We start from the raw sequence: 25,736 nt of genomic DNA on the forward strand, positions 1-25,736 counted from the left end.
TAACTGGCTTTAGACTCCAGAGTCTTTAAAATGGACTGCATTTATATAACGGCTTTTTATCCAAAGCGCTTTGCAACTTCTACACATTCACACACCGACGGCGGCTCAAGGGCACTTCGACACACTGCCGGGAGGAGCCAGAGTCGAACCAGGAACTTTCAGATTACCAGACGACCTCTCCACCTCCTGATCCACTGTTGCCCTCTTTACCAGGAACAATGGACTCCCCAGCTGCTATTAGTCCTACCTACTCCCTGGCTATAAGATTACTTGTATAGACAAAATAATCCTTTATATATAATTCTATTCTATGGGTTCAACAAGCGGCAGACATAAGTGGGTGTGGCCTAGACGTAGTCACCCGCACACTCCTATGCAGAGAGTTCGACGACTAAGTGTCCGCCCACCCTACTCGCTGATTGGACGTTATATATTTCAATCTAGGTTTCTGATTAGTTCTTTTCATTGTGACGCGGAATTTGGATGTTATGGTTTTTTTTATTATTTTTTTTAGCTCGGTGTTGCCAGGAAAGGGAAGAGTGTGTGAAGCGAGTTCGCAGGCCAACGCATTATTCTGTGTCTTTGAAATGCATTGAAAAGGGTAAACATATAATTATATTAATCTCTGGCAATGATGAGACGAGTTACGCTGTTTGTCAACGGGACGTCCTCAAACGGAAAGGTATGCTGAATGAATGAAAACTATTAACAGATTGCAGAATGGGTACAGTACAGTACGGCTCAATACACACAATTGTTAAGGGGATGCAAACCAGAGAAAGACTTTCGTCTTGTTTACATCAGGGTCCCCATCGTCTTGTTTACATCAGGGTCCCCCATTTTCAATTAACCTGCTGTCGTGCGGCAGTGAAGGGGTTAACTTTCTGTGTATCGTCGCAGTGAAAGGGTTAACAGTTTGGTATTAGTGCTGCAGTGAAAGGGTTAACAGTTCGCTAGCTACCAAGCTGAGTTCAGTAACATCATGCTAACGTTGATTATTGCACCTTTTATCAAAGTCCCCGCTGTTTGACATCCGCACACAATAACTAGCCTAGTCGGATGTGGTGTGCTTTAGTGTGAATGATGAATTAATGAAAACTTTATTAACAGATTGCAGAATGGGTACAGTACAGTAGGCTACAGCTCAATACACACAATTGTTAAGGGGATGCAGACCCGAGAAATGAATGAATGAATGAATGAAAACTTTATTTAACAGATTGCAGAATGGGTACAATACAGTACGGCTCAATACATACAATTGTTAAGGGGATGCAGACCTGAGAAAGACGTTTGTCTTGTTTCCATCAGGGTCCCCCATTTTCAATTCATATAGACATATATGACATACATGACATACAGATAGTCAGTACTGCTACATCTATACATTTATGACATACCAGATTTGCAAATACAGTACTGTTTGTGATACAGAAGGAGTCAAGAAAAGGGAGTATATACATTTGACGTAGAAACTGTACATTGGAGGTTGGGTGGGGGGGGTTGGGTACATTGGGATATTGACAACCATACTGGGTAATTTACATTGGAGGTGGTTGGGGGGGGGGGGGGGGGCGGGGGGCATACTGTATAAACAAGTAACACTGTACATTGAGGGGGGGGGGGGAGGAGACACTGTACAAACAAACACAATTGTACATTGAACTATTGACAGAAAGACTTTCGTCTTGTTTACATCAGGGTCCCCCATTTTCAATTCATCATAACATATTATGACATACAGATAGACAGTACTGCTACATCTATACATTTATGACATACCAGATTTGCAAATACAGTATTGTTTGTGATACAAAAAGAGTCCAGAAAAGAGTATATACATTTGACGTAGAAACTACATTGGAGGAGGTTGGGTAGGTGGGGTGGGGGCTGTACATTGGAGGTTGGGGCGGGGGGACACTGTACAACTACAAGCAAAACTGTACATTGGAATATTGACAACCATACTTGGTCATTTACTGTACATTGGAGGGGGTTGGGTTAGGACATTTACAGGGGCCAGTTTCGAATTGCAGTCTCCCGTAGGAGGTGTTCTTTGAGAGTGGTTTTGAAAGTGGGTAGTGATTCTAGGTAAGAATAGAAACAACAGGTATAGAGTACTGTTACATTTGTGACCTACTGTATGTGTTGTTGTGACCGACGGGGTGTTCTTCTGTCTGATATCACAGGTGGTGGCCGTTTATGGCTCTCTGGATGACCTGCTTGCTGTCGCCAGTTCGAAGCTGGGAATACGAGCCTCTAGTGTCTATAATGGGAACGGTGGCCTCATAGACGACATAGCCTTGATCAGGTGACGTAGTAGCCAGACACACTTTAACGTTACAGACCGACCCCCCCCCCCCCCCCCCCCCCCCCTATATATAATCTATGGACCCCCCCCCCCCCCCCCCCCACATTCAAAATCTCTATCTCTCTCTCTAGAGATGATGACGTGCTGTACATATCAGAGGGAGACTCATTTGAAGGTACGTTTGCTTGTCCCTACTCCCTAAGGAAACGGACTAACGGGGGAACTCCATCCAAATTAAGAATTCTAATGTTATTTCCATGTCTTAAATTAGGAAAGTTCAGTCAGTATTTGTGATCATCAGCTACTATGTCCCAAAGCCACAAACTAGAGAAGCAACACTGAAACTTAATTCAAGTTCAAGTTCAAGTTCAAGTTTCAAGTTTCTTTAATAGTTGTCATACAGAAGTACAGAATACTTTCATACAAAATGCTTCTTACTGTTACGCTCCAGAGACTGTGCTAGACAAGATAGTATCAAATAACATAATAACATAATATAGCATGAATTTAGAAGAAGAAAAATGAGGTCACAGTGTTCGGTATAGACATATGTACAATGTTCTGAGTTACCATATAATATACAATACACAATACTATGCAGTGTACTAATGTACAGTACTATCTAGTGCAAAGCAGAAATGGGATGAGGTACAATTTTAGGTACAATTTACAGTAAGGTGTACGAGTTGTAGTGCAATCCTTCATCCATAAATATAAAGTGTGGGGAGTGGGTGCTACAGTGTGTTTGTTTAAAGTGGGTGTGTGCTATAAAGTGTGTGGAGTGGGTGCTACAGTGTGTTTGTTTAAAGTGAGTGTGTGCGTGTGGATGTGTGTGCTATGTGCGTTTGGTGGTTGTTGTTGTGTAGTGTTCATTCATTGTTCGTTTAGCAGCCTGATGGCCTGGGGATAGAAGCTTCTTCTGAGTCTTTCTGTGCTCGCCTTGAGACTCCGGTATCGCTTGCCTGACCGCAGCAGTTCAAAGAGGCAGTTGTTCGGGTGACTGGAGTCTTTAATGATTCTCTTAGCCTTGCCCTTGCAACGCTTGATGTAAATGTTCTGGAGGGTGGGGAGCCCCCCTCCAATTGTGCGTTCGGCTGAACGTGTCACTCTTTGTAGTCTGCTTCGGTCTTGTGCAGTGCTATTCCAAAACCAGGAGGTGATGTTGCCGGTCAAGATGCTCTCTATTGTACATGAGTAGAAGTTCTTAAGGATCTTCTGGCTGACTTGGAACTTCCTTAGGCGCCTGAGGAAGTAGAGGCGTTGTCGTGCCTTCTTCACAACACTGTCAATGTGTGTGGTCCATGTCAAGTCCTCGGATATGTAGGCTCCGAGGTACTTAAAGCTGTTGACTCTCTCAACCGGTGCCCCGTCGATGCTGAGGGGGCTGTAGTCCTTGACCCCCGACCTCCTGAAGTCCACAATCATCTCCTTTGTTTTGCTGACGTTCAGGGAGAGGCTGTTTTCCTGGCACCATCCCGCCAGGACCTTGACCTCTTCCAGGTAGGCCCTCTCGTCGTTGGCAGAGATCAGGCCCACCACCACTGTGTCGTCAGCAAATTTGATGATTGTATTGCTACTCCGCTGAGCCACACAGTCGTGTGTGTACAGGGAGTAGAGGAGGGGACTCAGAACACAGCCCTGGGGGGCCCCTATGTTGAGGGTGATGGATGAGGAGGTGCAGTTGCCTGCTCTCACCACCTGGGGTCTGCCAGTCAGGAAGTCCAAGACCCACTGGCAGAGGTCATAGCCCAAGCCCAGGTCCCTGAGCTTGGCTATGAGTATGGAGGGGACTATGGTATTGAATGCCGAGCTGTAGTCGATGAATAGCATTCTCACATAGTTCCCCTGCCTCTTGTCCAGGTGTGATGCTGCTGTGTGCAGCACATGGGCTATGGCGTCCTCCGTGGACCTGTTGGGGCGGTATGCAAATTGCAGGGGGTCCATGTTGATGGGGAGGGAGGAGCAGATGTAGCCCTTTACTAGCTTCTCAAAGCACTTCATGGCTATGGAGGTGAGAGCTACAGGGCGGTAGTCGTTGAGGCAAGCAGGCTTGGATTTTTTGGGTACAGGGATAATAGTGGACTTCTTCAGGCAGGTGGGGATGACAGCCTGTTTTAAGGACAGGTTAAATATGTCAGTGAATACTGGGGCCAGTTGGTCGGCACAGACTTTTAGGACGCGGCCGGGGATGCCGTCCGGACCTGCTGCCTTCCTGATATTTACTTTTTTAAAGGTCCGCCTCACCTCATGCTCTGTTACCCTGAACACTGCGCCTCCATCAGCAGCCGACCCCCCCCCCCCCCATTGCCGTGGCTTGTGAGCTGGTGTTGTTATTACCAGCATCAAACCTCGCATAGAAGGTATTGAGGTCATTTGCTAAGGAGATGTCACTGTTCAATTTTGTGGACCCTTGATTTTTTTATACCCAAATTAGCTTTATTCTATAGTAGCATTCTCAGTTCTGAAACAGAAAATGTACTCGTACTCGGAACATTCCCCTGGGTGCCCTCTGTGTCATCTTCACCCATCTCTCCCAATTCATTGTTTATGAAGCAACTTCAGACTTTATACAGAATTACATCACAAATGAAGAGTGCGAGTTTGGTAGAGAGTTGTTTGTTCACTAGTAATATGTTGGTCTGTCTTTGTCCGTAGAAATAATCGGAATTCTTAAACTGTGTGTAGTTCCCCTTTTGAATAAGTTGTCATAGGCTATGATAAAGCCTTTGTACAAACCACAAGGTTCCGCTATCTCTTTGAGTGTGGCCATTTTAGTCCAATACAGGAATGGTGTGTGTGAACAGTTTTTATTTAGATTTTCTTAAAGATATTTTTATTGTTTTTTCCCCCTTTTTTACACAAACAACAAACGACAAAAATACATTGAAATTGAAAGATTGACATTGAAATACGAATACAAAAAAAAATAATAATAAAAATTACAAAAATATAAAGCAACACAAACAGGCACAAAGTATTCTGTGTAGAGGACCAAGGCTTACATCTCTGATGGATTACAAAAATGCAAAAAAAATTTAAAATTAATAAACAAACATGACTTTAAATAAATGTAACTCACATCTTCGGTACGTAATACAGATACACTAATTAAATAAATGCTGAATGAAAATACAATAAACAAACTGAGCCCTCCCAGTAACCCACCAGTAACAGTTTGTTTTTGACCTGGCCTGTATGTAGATCCTCAGGATGACCCCTGTGACCCTGAAAAGTGCCAGACACACACCGATTGGCTGACGCTCAACGTCGGAGGCCACTGCTTTACCACCACACGGTAACTATGACGATCCCTTTGAAGTTGTTGCAAGCACTTTGTTGAGTATTTAGTTTTAACTGTGTGTGTGTTGGTGTGTTGGTGTTCTCTTCCCAGGAGCACGCTGGTTAGTAAGGAGCCGGAGAGTATGCTGGCCCACATGTTCCAGGACAAAGGTGATCATTCCCTTCTGAATAGATGGACTGCATTTCCCACCACAGTCAGGACAGCCGAAACCCGTCCAATCTTTCGCCGTCGACTAAAGACACACTTCTTCAACCATTTATAAAAATAAAAATTAAACCGAACTAACCTTACTGTCATGCACTTGTCCTAATATTCTACCGCTCAACACTTTGATGCACATTGTTACTCAGCTGATAGAGTTGTGCCCTTCCTGATGACTTGTCGTACAGAACTTGTAAGTCGCTTTGGATAAAAGCGTCAGCTAAATGACTAAATGTATATAGATGGACTGCCTTTTTTTATAGATGGACTGCATTTATATAATGCTTTTATCCAAAGCGTTTTGCAACATATTCCTCACATTCACAGAATCACTCGCCACACATTCACGGTGCCAACCTGCTCATCTGGAGCAGTTGGGGGTTTAAGTGTCTTGCTCAAGGACACTTCAACACAGTTCCCTGGAGGAGCCGGAATCGAACCGAGAACCTTCTGATTACCAGACGACCGCTCTACCTCCTGAGCTATTGTCACCCCTGCCACTCTTCTCTTCTGATGCTCCTTTTCGCTTATATGTATCATGCTCTCACATTACCTAATCTTTTTAGTTTTTATATATATATATATATATATATATATATATATATATATATATATATATATATATATATATATATATATGTGTGTGTGTGTGTGTGTGAGATTAGATGTTTGGGGGAACAAGCAGGATTCTCATGGAGCCTACCTGATAGATCGCAGTCCTGACTACTTTGAACCCATTCTCAACTACCTGAGACACGGGCAGCTCATCATCAACGAAGGCATCAACCCGCTGGGTAAACTGGACACACACCCACAGGACACACGGACACACACCCACAGGACACACACCCACAGGACACACACCCACAGGACACACACCCACAGGACACACACCCACAGGACACACGGACACACAACCACAGGACACACACCCACAGGACACACACCCACAGGACACACACCCACAGGACACACACCCACAGGACACACGGACACACAACCACAGGACACACACCCACAGGACACACACCCACAGGACACACGGACACAGGACACACGGACACAGGACACACACCCACAGGACACACACCCACAGGACACACACCCACAGGACACACGGACACACACCCACAGGACACACGGACACACACCCACAGGACACACGGACACACACCCACAGGACACACACCCACAGGACACAGCCGTAGAGCTAACGAGTCAGAGAGTAGAACCCCAGGGTTCGCACAAGGTCCTTGAAGTGCTTGAATTTTGACGAAAAAAAGTCAAGGCCTGGAAATCCTTAAACAGCTAATTTTGAGGGGAAAAAGTCCTTGAAATTCAAATCAACCATTCGCATTGAAAGTTTTGTTCATCCATGACAAAAATGTCTGAATCAAGTAATACTTTTTCTTTTTATCTAAAGTGTAACTAATTGTCGGAAATTGGTTTTAAGCTATACATATTGGATCTGATTATTATATTATATTAAAACTAGGGCTGTCAGTTTATCACGTTAATTAGATTAATTAATTACACAGCAAATTATCGCATTATGAAAATTAACTCAAAATTAATTACTAAAAATATATATATATAATTTTTTTTGTATCATTCATTCCATGAGAATGTAGAATACACATTTACAGACTTTTTTTTAATATGGTCCACTTGCATGTTCTTGGTATCTGATTCTAGGGACATCTATGAATCTCAGGGAATGTATTCCCAGTGTCAGAAATACTGTGGGCTAGATCCACAAAGAATGGATTGCACGGTGCAAGTTGCACCCTTACTTACAATTCATTATGAATTGAAAATGGGGGACCCTGATGTAAACAAGACGAAAGTCTTTCTCTGGTCTGCATCCCCTTAACAATTGTGTGTATTGAGCCGTACTGTATTGTACCCATTCTGCAATCTGTTAATAACATTTTCATTCAATCAATCAATCTGCGCGGTGATTGATTGAATGAAAATCTTATTTTGAGTCAATTGTAATGAACCAAATGAGAATATCAATAAATATTTTTTTATCTTTGACTGTGAATAATTGACCAGACCTGAAAAATCTAAGCAAATTAATAGATGGAAGATGATTAAACAGAAGGTTTTGTAGATGCAGTACTGAATTCTGCCATCTGGACACATGCCATTTGAAATATGAATATAGAATATCAGGCATAAAATGGTTATGCGATTAAAATGCGATTAATTAGATTAATTAATTACAAATCCTGTAATTAATTAGATACATTTTTTTAATCGCCTGACAGCACTAATTAAAACAGCATTTAAAAGTGAATTGTATCCTTTTATATGCCCTTTTTAAAATGAAAAATAGTGCTTGGGGAAAGTACTTGAAAGTCCTTGAATTTCATTGTGCAATGTCTGGGACCCCTGAGAACCCTCTCCAAGCTGCACAGGGCATAACCCCAGGATCTTCACACTAGATGGTGCTGAGTTTCAACTAGGTGGTGGTCCAGGAGGCAAAACAATTGGCAACTTAAAAACACAATTTCAATAAAATAGCAAACAAGTTTTTATTTAAGTACAGTGTATACGGTTGCATAATAGTTTAACATTGAACACGAAAACACACACAGATGCACACAGTGGAACAGAGGACAGAGCAATCGCATATTAGACAGTGATGTGTCTGTTTCTAAGCTGGCCCCAAACTTTTACTGCAAAAATACACATGGTGATGCTGACATGTTGTCATGGTGATGCTGACATGTTGTCATGGTGATGCTGCATGTTGTCATGGTGATGCTGCATGTTGTCATGGTGATGCTGCATGTTGTCATGGTGATGCTGCATGTTGTCATGGTGATGCTGCATGTTGTCATGGTGATGCTGTTGTCATGGTGATGCTGCACGTTGTCATGGTGATGCTGCATGTTGTCATGGTGATGCTGACATGTTGCCATGGTGATGCTGACATGTTGTCATGGTGATGCTGCATGTTGTCATGGTGATGCTGTTGTCATGGTGATGCTGGCACATTGTCATGGTGATGCTGCATGTTGTCATGGTGATGCTGCATGTTGTCATGGTGATGCTGCATGTTGTCATGGTGACGCTGCATGTTGTCATGGTGATGCTGGCACATTGTCATGGTGATGCTGGCACATTGTCATGGTGATGCTGCATGTTGTCATGGTGATGCTGCATGTTGTCATGGTGATGCTGCATGTTGTCATGGTGACGCTGCATGTTGTCATGGTGATGCTGCATGTTGTCATGGTGATGCTGCATGTTGTCATGGTGATGCTGGCATGTTGTCATGGTGATGCTGCATGTTGTCATGGTGATGCTGCATGTTGTCATGGTGATGCTGCATGTTGTCATGGTGATGCTGCATGTTGTCATGGTGATGCTGCATGTTGTCATGGTGATGCTGACATGTTGTCATGGTGATGCTGACATGTTGTCATGGTGATGCTGGCATGTTGTCATGGTGATGCTGCATGTTGTCATGGTGATGCTGCATGTTGTCATGGTGATGCTGCATGTTGTCATGGTGTGATGCTGACATGTTGTCATGGTGATGCTGCATGTTGTCATGGTGATGCTGCATGTTGTCATGGTGATGCTGCATGTTGTCATGGTGATGCTGCACGTTGTCTATCTGAGCCTCCTGGTGAAAGCTCTATCTGAGCAGCACCGGTCTGCATCTGAACAGGTTTAGCCATCATCTGTTAGCGTCTTTCCATTGACTTTGTATGCATTTGCGTACACTAGTAGTTTTGTGTTGTATCTGAACATACTGTAATAGGGGTTTAACGAAACAATGCTAAATTGCGATGCCTCTTAAAAAATGAATCGGACTTATAAACATGACGGGACTAATTCAGTTAGCAAGAGCTGAATATACCCCATGAAAACCTTCCACCAAGTTCACACCCATTATGTTTATCAATGAATTACTTGAATAAGTACACATATACATTTGTATTCATATCATCAATGATTCGATCTTTACAGATCCAATGCAGTTGAATTTCCATATTCATATTATTGATCCATGCATGATGCGCTGCTCTCATCGCCCTCTAGGTGTGCTGGAAGAGGCTCGATTCTTTGGTATTGAACAGTTGGCAGAACAGCTGGAGGTGCTCATAAAGGTGTGTTTACATTATGGCGTTTGTTTGTTGCAGAACTGGGTGTTTAGTATTTTATTACAGAACTGGGTATTTAGTACTTTATTACAGAGCTGGGTATTTAGTACTTTATTAGCAGAGCTGGGTGTTTAGTTCTTTATTAGCAGAGCTGGGTGTTTAGTTCTTTATTAGCAGAGCTGGGTATTTAGTACTTTATTACAGAACTGGGTGTTTAGTTCTTTATTACAGAGCTGGGTGTTTAGTACTTTATTAGCAGAGCTGGGTATTTAGTACTTTATTAGCAGAGCTGGGTATTTAGTACTTTATTACAGAACTGGGTATTTAGTACTTTATTAGCAGAGCTGGGTATTTAGTACTTTATTAGCAGAGCTGGGTGTTTAGTTCTTTATTAGCAGAGCTGGGTGTTTAGTTCTTTATTACAGAGCTGGGTGTTTAGTACTTTATTAGCAGAGCTGGGTATTTAGTACTTTATTAGCAGAGCTGGGTGTTTAGTTCTTTATTAGCAGAGCTGGGTGTTTAGTTCTTTATTAGCAGAGCTGGGTGTTTAGTACTTTATTAGCAGAGCTGGGTGTTTAGTTCTTTATTAGCAGAGCTGGGTATTTAGTTCTTTATTAGCAGAGCTGGGTGTTTAGTACTTTATTAGCAGAGCTGTGTGTTTAGTACTTTATTAGCAGAGCTGGGTGTTTAGTACTTTATTAGCAGAGCTGGGTGTTTAGTTCTCTATTAGCAGAGCTGGGTATTTAGTTCTTTATTACAGAGCTGGGTATTTAGTTCTTTATTAGCAGAGCTGGGTATTTAGTTCTTTATTAGCAGAGCTGGGTATTTAGTTCTTTATTAGCAGAGCTGGGTATTTAGTACTTTATTACAGAGCTGGGTGTTTAGTACTTTATTAGCAGAGCTGGGTGTTTAGTTCTTTATTAGCAGAGCTGGGTGTTTAGTACTTTATTAGCAGAGCTGGGTGTTTAGTTCTTTATTAGCAGAGCTGGGTATTTAGTTCTTTATTACAGAGCTGGGTATTTAGTTCTTTATTACAGAGCTGGGTATTTAGTTCTTTATTAGCAGAGCTGGGTGTTTAGTACTTTATTAGCAGAGCTGGGTATTTAGTTCTTTATTAGCAGAGCTGGGTATTTAGTTCTTTATTAGCAGAGCTGGGTGTGACACCTTGCCAGAAGAACTCCAGCACCTTGTCTAAGAATGGTGTCATTCTTGTTATATATAAATATAATTTATACATATATATATATATATATATATATATATATATATATATATATATATATATATATATATATATATATATATATATATAAAATGTATATATATATATATATTTTTTTTTTAATAGGTTTACTATTACAGTACATTACATTTGTATTTAGAGATGAAGCGACAGCAGGTCACAATAACATTAAAGGTTTTTGGCAACAGTTTAGATTTCTTAGATCTCGACAGTAATCAATAGTACTAAAAAAAAACAAGACTTCTGAGACCGAAATGATGTTCCCCGGAGGGGCGGGAACTAAAACAATGACATCGAATCAAATGAACGACTGATTGATTGAACATTTGATTAACAGATTGCAGAAGGGGTACAATACAGTACGGCTCAATACACACAATTGTTAAGGGGATGCAGACCAGAGAAAGACTTTCATCTTGTTTACATCAGGGTCCCCCATTTTCATTTCATCATATGTCATAAGCAGTGATGCCGGTAACGCGTTACTAAGTAACGCGTTATTGTAATCTGATTACTTTCCCCCGAAAATAGTAATCTAACGCGTTAATCTTTAAAAGCCAGTAATCTGATTGCAGTTACTTGTCCAAGTGGCTGTGCGTTACTATTTCGTTACTATCTCATCATAAATTCATAATGCAGGCGGAATGCAGTATTTTATTTCGTTTTCGACAGTCAAAAATACATGTTGAGCTGTTTTTCTTATTTGGGAGTGACGTAGTGTGGCAGTGAAAGGGTTACACAAGAATGTGTCCCGCGGCGTGACTGGACACTCTGTCTGTGAGTGACTCTGCTTTGGTACAATCACATTCCCCATCCACAGTCTGCGAATCAGAGGCAGAGTAGGGCGGGTCTTCACAGCACGTCATGTGACATATGCGCCAATCGTGTGACAGCAGGGCTCCGTTGCATTCGTCTGAGAATTCCACCCCAAAACGCTTGTCTAAACGCAAAATTAAAAGAAGACTTTTGCGGTTTCTGTTCAGACTTCCACCCCAAAACGCTCGTCTATGCATATGCGGAGGAAACAAAATACTGTCTACCGCTAAAAACAGCACATCCAATTGCATTGAAAGCATCTGGAATCACAACACTAGCCGACGCTTCGACTAGGTACAGGAGGACTCGGAGGCCAGCCAAACAGCAAAAGAGAGAGATTGTTTCTTTCCCTTTTGATTAATGTATATTTGATGGTGGCAGAGCAAAAGCTCTTATTTGCCAGATTTACAGTTAATTTACATGTTAAAGAGAGACTGATTGTATGTTTATAGAGAGACATTTATAAAAACAATTTAATAGTTACAGTTGTTATAATTGAATAGTTCAGCCTGCATTTGTTAGATGTGAATGGATACACTGGTTTTGTAAAACCACTGGCTGGCTGCTCTAATGCTGTGAGCATCATAGACTGTTGCTTTACCATACTTGATGGTACAGAAGCTGAAGCACTAGTTTAACAATTTACGTTATGTGCAGAGAAACAAGTTAAAAACAATTTATGCACTTTCAATAAAGCGTTTAAAAAAAAACTGTTGGGGGAACGACGACGACTTCGTAACCTAGTTACTTTCAAAGTAACTAAGTTACTCTGATAATCAAGTAATCAGTAAAGTAACTTGGATTACTTTTTAAAGGAGTAATCAGTAATCAGTAATCGGATTACTTTTACAAGTAATCTGTGGCATCACTGGTCATAAGTCAAATGATTGGAACGAGCGAGCCGTCTATCAAACCCTCTAGTGACACACGTGCATGTTATGCGCATAACGGCTGCACACGTACACAAAGGCCTGCTGCGAACACATAGCTGCCTGCTAGCAGAAGCTGATGCGTTCTGATTAGGAAGGGCACTGTTGAATTCTGCCCCAAACCAACGGCCGCTAATGGGTTTTATCACTATAAATACAAAGAAAACAAACCAACAATAGCAATGTGAATTGACCTATCTCAAACCCTGCCCTCTTTTCTTGATCCTCCAATCACAACTGTTGCTTCTCTCAGCCACAAGTGTGATTTGAGGATCAAGAAAGGGGGCACGGTTTGAGATAGGTAAATTGGTGAATTTGTGTATGAAGCATCCAGACAGAAGCTGTGGCACCTTGACTAGAACATTTCCTCGGTGGGGAAAGTACATGTAGTATACTGTATGATGTAGGCCTGTCATGTACATGTAGTATACTGTATGATGTAGGCCTGTATACATGTAGTATACTGTATGATGTAGGCCTGTATACATGTAGTATACTGTATGATGTAGGCCTGTATACATGTAGTATACTGTATGATGTAGGCCTGTTATACATGTAGTATACTGTATGATGTAGGCCTGTTATACATGTAGTATACTGTATGATGTAGGCCTGTCATGTACATGTAGTATACTGTATGATGTAGGCCTGTATACATGTAGTATACTGTATGATGTAGGCCTGTCATGTACATGTAGTATACTGTATGATGTAGGCCTGTTATACATGTAGTATACTGTATGATGTAGGCCTGTTATACATGTAGTATACTGTATGATGTAGGCCTGTCATGTACATGTAGTATACTGTATGATGTAGGCCTGTATACATGTAGTATACTGTATGATGTAGGCCTGTTATACATGTAGTATACTGTATGATGTAGGCCTGTCATGTACATGTAGTATACTGTATGATGTAGGCCTGTCATGTACATGTAGTATACTGTATGATGTAGGCCTGTCATGTACATGTAGTATACTGTATGATGTAGGCCTGTCATGTACATGTAGTATACTGTATGATGTAGGCCTGTCCCCGACTAAAGATTTGGATAGTCGACTTTGATTGGCCAAAATTTGCAGTTAGTCGAAAAAATAATTATAAATATATATATATATATATATTTTTTTTTTATCATTCCATTTGGGCTGTGGGGGGTGCTTAATGTCTGAAGGAGTCGACTGAAGGCTTCTTGTCCTCTGTGAAAGCATGCAATTGGTCCACTGATGGATACATCTTGATATTTGTGTAGTATGTTCATTAGACGGGTGAAATCCTCTTTCAGTGCCTCTGTGCCCGTTTTCTTAGGCAGTTAGCCTCGCTGGTATGCACGCCATTAGCGTTAGCCACGCTTCTAGACTTGCTTTTGGAAAGAATGATAATTTTTTTTAAATGTTTTAATATATATATATATATTTAATTTTATATATTATAATTGGTTGCATTCGACTTAAAGGGGAACTCCAACATTTTGGGAAATTAGCTTATTTAACATCTTCCCTGGAGTTAGACAAGAAGATACATACCTTTTTTGTCTCTGTGCGTGCATTTTAGCTTTGGGAATAGACGCTCCGTTAGCATAGCTTAGCTTCATCACTGGAAGTGAGGCAGGACAGTAGCCTTACAGTGCCTTACAAGGTCTGACATTGACCAAACTTGATATGCATGACCTTGGTGGGCTCTAGGTCAACTCCTGAAAAGGGGGTCAATGTCAGACCTTGCAATCAAAAGTTAGGGGGCGCACTGAAATTATGGCAAGGGTTATTAGCCCCCTAACTTTTGATTGCAAAGTCTGACATTGACCCCCTGTTCAGGAGTTGACCTAGAGCCCACCAAGGTCATGCATATCAAGTTTGGTCAATGTCAGACCTTGCAATACACTGTAAGGCACTGTAAGGCTACTGTCCTGCCTCACTTCCAGTGATGAAGCTAAGCTATGCTAACGGAGTGTCTATTCCCAAAGCTAAAATGCACGCACAGAGACAAAAAAGGTATGTATCTTCTTGTCTAACTCCATGGAAGATGTTAAATAAGCTAATTTCCCAAAATGTTGGAGTTCCCCTTTAAGAGGTTGGCAGTTGACTACGGCTCGATTAGTCGACTATTCGACTAGTCGACGTCAGCCCTAGTATGATGTGAATTTCTGTTGCGACCTCGTATCTGACCTCATGACCCGTCTCCTATAACCTCAGACATCTCAGCCCGCGGACGACCACTCCCCTCTGACCCGGAAGGAGTTCGTCAGATTCCTGTTGGCCACGACTACCAAGGCAGAACTACGCTGTCAGGTACGTAACAGATGACTCTCCTGCTCAAGACTCTTGTATTTATCAACAGCCTGGTGGCAAGGTATCTTAACCCTTTCACTGCCGCACTACCAAACGGTTAACCCTTTCACTGCGACAATACACAGAAGGTTAACCCTTTCACTGCCACACTACAGAAGGTTAACCCTTTACTGTCACACTACCGACGGTAACCGTGTGGCAGTGTGATAGTAAAGGGTTAACCTGTTGTAGTGTGGCAGTGAAAGGGTTAAAAACTGCGAAGAATGAGGTGCCCCGATTTCATGGCATTTGAAAACCCAACCGATTTAGTTTGGTCCCGTTCGGCGTGCAGCGACTTACCGGAAACGACAAACCACCCAGACACTTGCAGATTAAAACAGTGTTCGCACAAGGTCCTTGAAGTGCTTAAAGTGCTTGATTTTTGACAAAAAAAAGGCAATGCCTGGAATTCCTTGAAAACAGATTTTTTTTAACAAGGTGCTTAAAAGGTTCTTGAATTTAAATCAACCATTCGCATTGAAAGTTTTGTTAATGATAAAATGTTCTGAATCAAGAAATTGCATTTAAAAGTTAATTAAATGCCCTTTTAAAATGAAAAATAGTGTTTGGAAAAGTACTTGAAAGTCCTTGAATTAAATTTTGCAATGTCTGTGGGAACCCTGTTAAAAAAACAAAAACAAACATCTTGTGGGAGAAAAAAGTAGGGATGCACCGATCCGATATCGGTATCGGCCGCCGATATCAGTAAAATAGCTGGATCGGGTATCGGTAAAAAATATATATATATCGGAAATAAAAAAAAAAAAAAAAAAAACCATTCAGTACATTTATATCTGTGTTAATTTGTTACATTTAGTTTCACTAAGTTAGGAAAGTAATGTTATAAGTCAAGCCTGATGTTGCCTTGCACAAAAGAATGTGACAGTGAGGCATACAGTTTATTAATTGAATGAATGAAGTTTATTTTCTGTCTTTGTTTACAACAAATCAAAAACACACTTGTGATCCTTTACAATTCTTAAAAACTATATATATTTTAATATATAAAAAAAAAACGTGGATTAAATTATTATTTTTTTTTTTACTTTTTTGGAGAAAACAAATTGGACAATGGGTATCGGATCGGCCGATACCCAAACCCAGGTATCGGTATCGGCACTGAAAAAGTCGGATCGGTGCATCACTAGAAAAAAGTCACCAACTCAGTCCAAATGATGATCAGTGTGTCGTCAATGATGTCAACCTTTGACTTCCTGTCAAACTTCCCTCCCAAACTTCCTCCCCTGACTTCACTGTTTCTAACGAGAGCTTCCGAGTTTCTGAGATAAACATACTGATAAACATACACAGAAATTAGGGATGGGCACTCGTTTGGGTAAGTTGCCGCCTACTCTACTAGTGAAAGACTTAAGCAAAATTCCTGTGTGGATTTAGTTTTGTCTGAGATGAAAACCGGAAAAATAAATTCACAGGTTCTAAATTCACATTAACACTGAGTGCCAGCGACGCGTTTTGTCGTTAGTTCATGCCGACCGTTGAGTGCCGCCAACGCTATATAGCGTTTGTTTGTCGTATTTTTTTTTATTGCCGATTTGAATTCATATTTCATCAATCGAGCCTCAGGTTAGTGTTGCAGACTCTCTCTGAGCTCAATTGGGAAGATACCGCCCCCTATCGTCTCTCCCTGTGTAACTGCACCCCTTTAGTTTAGACTGATGGTGGGGGGGCGGGCCAGTTTCCTCATTTTACTTTTCCGTCAAGCCAACTGAAGAATCCATTGTGATCGCCAGCCCGGAAAACGTGTGGATTATGTATTTACAGTACCCAACGCTGAATCAATAAACGCGATCGATATTTGGAATGCCGATCAGGAATTGGAATAATCTTTTTGGATAACATCTGATCTGAGGTAAGGAATTTATTTTACCAGTCTTAGGCATCGGCGTATTTAGACCACTATCAGTAGGGCACGTGCCCTACTGATGATCATCTGTGCCCCAGTGATAAAAAAAAAAAAAAAAATCTTTTTAACAAATGTTTTTTATTTTCCCTTTTTTAACATGATCAAATGATCATTTAACATGATCAAATAATTATTCTAATATTTTTTACTTCGCTTTGAAATATTATAGTGAAATATTTTACACTGCATTTATCTTGTTGAAATCCTCCAACAGGCTCTTTTTTGTAAGTTGACTGGTTTGCACACCAATAATACAGTGCAATAATAGAATAGTAGAATAGATAGTAAAATTATGCAATAGAATGGCCAGAGTAAAATAGTGCTACAGTACAATCAACAGCGGGGTGTATTAGAAGGCTATGGTGAAGAGGTACGTTTTTAGCTTATTTCTGAAAATATTAAGAGATCTAGCTTCCCTAATGTCCATAGGTAGTGTGTTCCATAACTTTGGTGCATAGTTAGCAAAGGCTGCATCCCTGATTTTCTTTAGACTGTGGCTTGGAACCTTCAATAGACCAGTAGTAGATGATCGCAATGTTTATACTTTGTATATAAGGAGGAGGACCTTGAAATCAATTCTAAATGTTACCAGAAGCCAGTGTAGGTTACTTACTTGTAACTTCGGGTTTGATCCAAGGAGTAAATTGCCCCATATTGCTCTGTAACATTTCTCTTTTTGTTATAGGACCGACTAGTAGGATTTCAGTTTTGCCCTCATTTAATTTTAGGAAGTTGTTCGTCATCCATTTGTTTATTGCTAAGAGACAGGCGGAAATGGAGTTTATAGCTGTGTGATCATTTGGTTCAGCGGAGATGTACAATTGTGTGTCATCTGCGTAACTATGGAAACATACATTGTGCTTTCTAATGATGTCTCCTCAATGTTCAATGTTCAATGCAATGTTCAATGCAAGTAAAGCACTTTAAACTTTAAGTATGACTAAATGCTTTCTTGACTATATATATAGTAACTGTTCCAAAATGCATAGATTTCTATGTATTTTAGGGGTTTGGGTGGCTAGCTCTTTTTAATATAAATGTCAGATTGTTTTATTTATTTCATAGATTTCTATGCATTTCAGGAGTTTGGGGGGCTGGCTCCCCAAAATAATTAAATAACATAACCCTAACCTAACCCTAAAACCGAAATAAAGTTAAAAAAAAATTGTTACAAAATCCACCCATTTTCGCCCACAAACCGGCCAAAACCGGCCAAATTTTTTTCGCGGTCGCGCTACACGCTCGCCGCTTCATAGTTTTTGGTGCCCTTCTGTGCCCTACTGAAGTGCTGGGTCTAGATACGCCCCTGGTCTTAGGATAATCAGAGCTATTTTTACAGAGATATCAGCGTTTGCCCTATGCGTGTGTGTGTGTGCGATCAGGAAATGAGAGAATCGATATTTCAGCCCGCTTCTATAGCGTGCATAAGTACACATAATATGTACACTTAATCGTTTTCAAATAAACGCTAGATTATCGATAGTATATTATAGTATATTATATCGATAGCCATACTATCAATAATCTAGCGTTTATTTGAAAACGATTCATAAATAGGCCGAAAAATTTCAGTTTTTGTGTATGCCAGAATATTCCAGTAAATGCAGATTATCATGGAATCTTTATATTTCCCTTGAAAACGAGGGCTTTTCAAAATGCTATAAAACGGAAATGAAGCGATTATAAAAAAAAAAAAAAAAAAAAAAAAAAAAAAAAATCCGTTTAGACAATGTTGACTGCAAACAAGTCATTGATAAACGACAGGCAGATTAGACACATAGCCATAATTTAAAACAGCTATCATTAAAGTGGGTGCCGGCATTCAACCACGTTTTACCATGTTAACCAGTGGCACTGGAAGTGTTAAGGTTAGAGAAACGCCTCACCTGATCTATCTCTCCTGCAGTTCCATTTGAATCCATGTGGTGGCACTGTCGATATACTGCACCTTTTCAGACGTCAGACTGGGCTTCATTATGGCGACGACAAGCTCCAGCTTCATGCCGTCCAGAAGAACACACTTTTTTATTTGGCTGCAACCAGGTCACTCTGTCAGTCAGTCAGTCAGTCAGTCAGTCAGTCAGTCAGTCAGTCGACAAAATGTCTCCACCCTCTAGCGACCACAGTTTTTGCCCTAGGATGCTGAAATTTGGCATGAATGTCAAGTGTGTGTGTTCATTCATGCCAATTGGCTAAAAGGGGGTGTTATATTTAATTTATCTTAGGGGGTTATATTTGATTTATCTTAGTTGATTTTATTTATTTTTAAGGTATTTTATTAGGTTTTGAGGGGTATATTCTTTTATTGTATTGTCTTATTTGATTTTTTACTGTATTTTATCTCCCTATGTACCCCCCCCCCCCCCCCCCCCCTGCGTGGTGGGCACACCCTCGCTTTACCCACAGGCTCTGACAAGTGCACTCTTACTCTCATACACCTACACACATTCAGGCAGACACTCACCAGTACATATTACTCAGACATCTGAAGGACGCAATGGAAATAAGCTGTAAGCTTTCTTGTGTTTTTATCCTTTTGATAATGGTGGGCCTCTCTATATGTATATTTGTATATGTTCATTATCAATAATGATCTCTATCTATCTATCCTATTGTGAATTTGTGCTTGTTGAGCACTGAAGTTGAACACGTTTCGCAATTATGCCACAACAATGTGGAACGCCCTAACCACAGCCATAAAGGAATGTGAATCCCTACCCACCTCCAAAACCGCTCTAAAAGAGCACCTACGGGAGGCCGCAATTCGAAACTGGCCCCGGTAAATGTCCAACCCCCCCCACCCCCCCCCAATGTACAGTTTCCTCCCCCTCAAATGTATATTCCCTTTTAGAAACTCTGTCTGTAGGGCGGCTGGGTGGCGCAGCGGACATTGCGCTTGTCACCAAGAGACTGTTCGAATCCGGCTGTCTGTGTTGCCTCCGGCTTGGGCCGGCCGTCATACTAACTCAATTGGCAGAGTTAGCGGGTGGAAGTCGATGGGTGGTAATCTGGACGTTGTGGACAGCGACTCCTACAGGTCGGTTGGGGGACGCCTGCACAGCAGAGACAGGAAATGGCGGGGGTAGTGTGAGCCTCCCACATGTTACACCTCGCCAATGAGAGTCTGCTGGCAGGTGAAAAGATGTGACAGGCTGCCTCCTCGTGTATTGGAGGGGACACGTGATGCAAGGCTTCTATCCTCCCTACAACCAGCCAGTGGGGGGCATATGCGAGCAACGTTCAAGACAGGGGAGGGGAGAATTGGCATAGCGAAATTGGGATGGGAGAAAACATTTAAAAATAGGAGAAAAAGTGGATACAAAAAATAAACTCTGTCTGTAAAGAAACAGTACTGTATATTTGTATGTTGTGTATGTCATAAATGTTATGAATTGAAAATGGGGGACCCTGATGTAAACAAGACGAAAGTCTTTCTCTGGTCTGCATCCCCTTAACAATTGTGTGTATTGAGCTGTACTGTACTGTACCCATTCTGAAATATGTTAATACAATTTTCAATCAAGTCACAGTCACCACTCGGAAGGATGCAAACAAAGACCATAATGTGCCGCTTATGGTCTTTAATAACAGGGCCTGAACTTTAACGGAGCGGATCTATCTCGTCTGGATCTACGCTATATCAACTTTAAGATGGCCAACCTCAGAGCTGCCAACCTCACCCACGCTAATCTCAGCGGTGCCAACTTGGAGAGGGCAGACCTGTCCTTGGCATGCCTCGATGTGAGCTGTTTGTGTGTGAGAGAGTTTTGTGTGTTTTAAAGACCTCAGACTCCTCAGACTTGATCATTTGTGTGTGTGTGTGTGTGTGTGTGTGTGTGTGTAGGTGTGTGTGTGTGTGTGTGTGTGTGTGTTAAAGACCTAAGACTTGATCATTAATGTGTGTGTGTCTGTCTGTGTGTGTGTGTTTTAAAGACCTGAGACTTGATCGTGTGTGTGTGTTTTAAAGACCTGAGACTTGATCGTGTGTGTGTGTGTGTGTGTCTCCCAGGGTGCCAACCTGCAGGGTGTGAAGATGCTGTGCACTAACGCTGAGGGCGCGTCTCTGAGGGGCTGTAACTTTGAGGACCCTGCTGGAGTCAAGGCCAACCTGGAGGGTGAGGCACAGACACCATTCAGCTTCTCATAGGAGAGAGAGGGATTGTGTGTGTGTGTGTGTGTGTGTGTGTGTGTGTGTGTGTGTGTGTGTGTGTGTGTGTGTGTGTGTGTGTGTGTGTGTGTGTGTGTGTGTGTGTGTGTGTGTGTGTGTGTGTGTGTGTGTGTGTGTGTGTGTGTGTGTGTGTGTGTGTGTGTGTGTGTGTGTGTGTGTGTGTGTGTGTGTGTGTGTCCTGACTATACTTGACAATGGAGACACATCTCGGACTACAAACCACAAGTACAGTACAATGAAAATAAGTTTGGCATCCAACCAGAGTGCAAATGTAACTGTAAAGTACAATGTACAGGTGATTTAAACTGGGTATAAAATATATAAATTGGTACTACAGAGTAATAGTACTAATCATATGTATGTAGAGTTGTAGTATTAATATGTACAGCGATACAGGTATATAAAGACACTATGGTAGTAAGTCATACTGGTGTATATTAAGTAGGTATATAGAAGAATTATATGCAGGTATATTCTGACAGATATATATATATATCTATGTGCAGTAAATATATACAGCATTATTGTACATGCTATCATACATAGTTGACTGGATTAGGGTTAAGATTGTTAGATTAGATTGTACTTTATTGTCATATTTGCATAAGAGATTTGTGACTCAAACTTAAGGTGCAGTAATAAAATCACAAGTAATAAAAGAGAAACTTAAAATACTATACAGAAACATAAAATACTAATACAATAAGACAATCTTACAGTCCTGTACAATATACAAAATAACAACAATATACAGAATAACAATACACAATAGTAACAATCACAGTGTCAGACGGTAGTGGGTGGGTATTGCACTGTGTGGGAGGAGAGGGAAGGTGAATTATTAGTGCATGTTAGAGTTCAGGGTGGTGATGGCTCTGTTTTTGGTGAGGGGTAGTAATTAGGGATGTCCAGATCAAATTTTACATACATTTAAATGTATTATTATTATTTTTTTTAATCCCAATTTCTCACATTAAATTCACCCTGAATGTTGACGTTATCCAGGTGAAAAGTTAACTTCATTCAAGCGAGGCATTGCAATCCTTGACATAAATCATTTGATGTATAATTAAATCAAAGGAAATGCGTTTGTTTTGGCAAAATTCTTCTGCTCTGTGTGACAATAAATAAATGAATGATGATATGCAATTTAAAACCAAAACGAAGGCCTCAGTATGAGTTTAAAACGTGAACATGGTCATGTTTGTTGAATAAAAAAAAATCCCTTTTTTATTTATTTATTTTTTGCCGATCCCGATCTTCGGAAAATCACGTGATCGGATCGGGACATCCCTAGTAGTAATTGAATGTAAGCATCGTCTCATAGTCCGTCCGTCTGTCTGTTCTCAGGAGCCAACCTGAAGGGCGTCGACATGGAGGGGAGTCAGATGACCGGCATCAACCTGAGAGTCGCCACGCTGAAGAACGCCACGCTGAAGAACTGCAACCTGAGGGGAGCCACCCTGGCGGGCACGGATCTAGAGGTGAACGCATGGCACAGACATCCACGTACAGTAGTTAACAGGGTTCGGCACGTGGTCCTTAAAGTGCTTGATTTGTGAGGGGAAAAAGTCGATGCCTGGAATTCCTTGAAAACAGCAAAAATAATTACAAGGTGCTTAAAAAGTCCTTGGAATTCAAATCAACCATTCGCATTGAAAGTTTTGTTCATCCATGATTAAATTGTTCTGAATCAAGAAATGAAATGTTTGTATCTAAAGGGTAAATAATTGTCGGAAATTGGTTATAAGCCCTAAATATTGGATCAGATTTTTTTTTTATATATAAAAAAAAGAAGACTGCATTTAAAAGTGAATTGTATCCTTAACATTTTTAAATAGTGCTTGGGAAAGTACTTAAAAGTCCTTGAATTTCATTTAGCAATGTCTGTGGGAACCCTGAGTAGTTAATAATCACTGTCCTTTTAAGAGGGTGTCTCTCTCTCTGTGGGACGGGTTAAGAGGGTGTCTCTCTCTCTCTGTGGGACGGGTTAAGAGGGTGTCTCTCTCTCTCTGTGGGACGGGTTAAGAGGGTGTCTCTCTCTCTCTGTGGGACGGGTTAAGAGGGTGTCTCTCTCTCTCTGTGGGACGGGTTAAGAGGGTGTCTCTCTCTCTCTCTCTCTCTCTCTCTCTGTGGGACGGGTTAAGAGGGTGTCTCTCTCTCTCTGTGGGACGGGTTAAGAGGGTGTCTCTCTCTCTCTGTGGGACGGGTTAAGAGGGTGTCTCTCTCTCTCTCTCTGTGGGACGGGTTAAGAGGGTTGCTCTCTCTCTCTCTGTGGGACGGGTTAAGAGGGTGTCTCTCTCTCTCTCTCTCTCTCTCTCTGTGGGACGGGTTAAGAGGGTGTCTCTCTCTCTCTGTGGGACGGGTTAAGAGGGTGTCTCTCTCTCTCTCTGTGGGACGGGTTAAGAGGGTGTCTCTCTCTCTCTGTGGGACGGGTTAAGAGGGTGTCTCTCTCTCTCTCTGTGGGACGGGTTAAGAGGGTCTCTCTCTCTCTCTCTCTCTCTCTCTGGGACGGGTTAAGAGGGTGTCTCTCTCTCTCTCTCTCTCTCTCTCTGTGGGACGGGTTAAGAGGGTGTCTCTCTCTCTCTGTGGGACGGGTTAAGAGGGTGTCTCTCTCTCTCTCTCTCTCTCTGTGGGACGGGTTAAGAGGGTGTCTCTCTCTCTGTGGGACGGGTTAAGAGGGTGTCTCTCTCTGTGGGACGGGTTAAGAGGGTGTCTCTCTCTCTCTCTCTCTCTCTCTCTCTCTCTGTGGGACGGGAGATGATGATGATCGGATGTCCTCTGTCCCCCAGAACTGTGACCTGTCGGGGTGCGACCTGCAGGAGGCTAATCTGCGCGGCTCCAACGTGAAGGGAGCCATCTTCGAGGAGATGCTGACCCCCCTGCACATGTCCCAGAGCGTCCGCTGAGTCCTCCCTGTGTCCCAGAGCATCCGCTGAGTCCTCCCTGTCCCCCAGAGCGTCCGCTGAGTCCTCCCTGTGTCCCACAGCGTCCGCTGAGTCCTCCCTGTCCCCCAGAGCGTCCGCTGAGTCCTCCCTGTGTCCCAGAGCGTCCGCTGAGTCCTCCCTGTCCCCCAGAGCGTCCGCTGAGCCGCTGTCCTCCCTGTAAACATGCTGGTCTGAACCGTTCCTTAAACCACTGTCCTCCCTGTAAACATGCTGGTCTGAACCGTTCCTTAAACCACTGTCCTCCCTGTAAACATGCTGGTCTGAACCGTTCCTTAAACCACTGTCCTCCCTGTAAACATGCTGGTCTGAACCGTTCCTTAAACCACTGTCCCCCCTGTAAACATGCTGGTCTGAACCGTTCCTTAAACCACTGTCCCCCCTGTAAACATGCTGGTCTGAACCGTTCCTTAAACCACTGTCCTCCCTGTAAACATGCTGGTCTGAACCGTTCCTTAAACCACTGTCCCCCCTGTAAACATGCTGGTCTGAACCGTTCCTTAAACCACTGTCCCCCCTGTAAACATGCTGTTTTATATGTTTTGCAGTTATATAACGACCTGATTCACAAATGTACCAACAAGGTTACAGACTCAAATCGCATGATATCATGCTTCATTTGATGGTTGCATGAAGAAGATTCTTCTCACTGGCCTTTATTCTCCCCTCAAGCATTTAATGTGCCATGAGACTATTATTGAATGTTTCAGTGTCTGAGAGCGTCTGAAGCTAAACAAAACGGCTACAACACATTTCCAACGTTGTCTGGTAGGAGAAGTACAAGACATCTAGTGTGAAATGACCGTGAGGAGTGCACACACGCTAGAGAATATATGTTGGAACTTCTGGAACATTCTGAAATAAGATTAACTAACTTAGGTTGCAAGAAAGATAAGATATTCCTTTATTGATCCCCTTGGGACAATTCAGTTGTCATAGCAGCACAGGGTGGGGTACAGGCAGGGTAGTAGGAGGACAATAAATATAGGTAATAATTTTTGAGATAGGTCAATTCACATTGCTATTGTTGGTTTGTTTTCTTTGTATTTAGTAGGGCTGTCTTAAATACTTCAAAGCTTCGTTCGATGGGCATGGGATTCCAATATGAAAATAAAATTGGAACTCTTCTGCTCCCTTAGCAACTATTTTGTGTTTTTTGCCTATTCTTTTGTGTTTCTGTGTACAACGATGGCTGTGTTGATTATTATGTCATGAAATTGTGTCAGTTTGGTCATTTTCGATATATATCCATTATGTTAAATGTCTTCAGAATGTACCGGGAGAACGTGTACTGTAACCCCGCGGATATAATAATCAATAAGCAGTGCTTACTAACGTTAGCGTCTCAGCTATTTCTGACCGAATTAGTCATTCATTTGTAAATATAAAGACAGATTCTTTTTCACAAGGACTTGGTGCATGTTTTCCACGCTGCAATATGGGGTTG

The 25,736-nt window shown here is 41.8% G+C and overlaps 1 protein-coding gene across 2 annotated transcripts; it reads left to right on the forward strand.

Annotated features, from left to right (window-relative positions):
- Positions 1-533: 533 nt before the first annotated feature.
- On the forward strand, positions 534-25,503 carry kctd9b (potassium channel tetramerization domain containing 9b). 2 transcript variants are annotated; one of them, XM_084325495.1, is made up of 12 exons: positions 534-682; positions 2,190-2,311; positions 2,443-2,486; positions 5,513-5,606; positions 5,703-5,761; positions 6,479-6,607; positions 9,873-9,940; positions 15,118-15,213; positions 20,768-20,917; positions 21,186-21,291; positions 22,695-22,828; positions 24,137-25,503. In XM_084325495.1, exons 1-12 carry the CDS (start codon positions 632-634, stop codon positions 24,251-24,253), a joined length of 1,170 nt encoding a protein of 389 aa, XP_084181621.1. In that variant the 5' UTR covers positions 534-631; the 3' UTR covers positions 24,254-25,503. The 2 variants fall into 2 exon arrangements, with proteins under 2 accessions (XP_084181621.1, XP_084181622.1); XM_084325496.1 differs by lacking the exon at positions 20,768-20,917.
- The last annotated feature ends 233 nt before the right edge of the window (positions 25,504-25,736 follow it).

The sequence above is a fragment of the Notolepis coatsorum genome, assembly GCF_963971535.1.
Source record: "Notolepis coatsorum genome assembly, chromosome: 11".
NCBI classification, from domain to species: domain Eukaryota; kingdom Metazoa; phylum Chordata; class Actinopteri; order Aulopiformes; family Paralepididae; genus Notolepis; species Notolepis coatsorum.

Bases quoted from the DNA above. Each gene is read 5' to 3' on its own strand.
- kctd9b (XM_084325495.1), top strand. From the start codon at position 632: ATGATGAGACGAGTTACGCTGTTTGTCAACGGGACGTCCTCAAACGGA. The intron at 683-2,189 runs GTATGCTGAATG...CTGATATCACAG, and splicing joins GGACGTCCTCAAACGGAAAG to GTGGTGGCCGTTTATGGCTC. The intron at 22,829-24,136 runs GTGAACGCATGG...TCTGTCCCCCAG, and splicing joins TGGCGGGCACGGATCTAGAG to AACTGTGACCTGTCGGGGTG.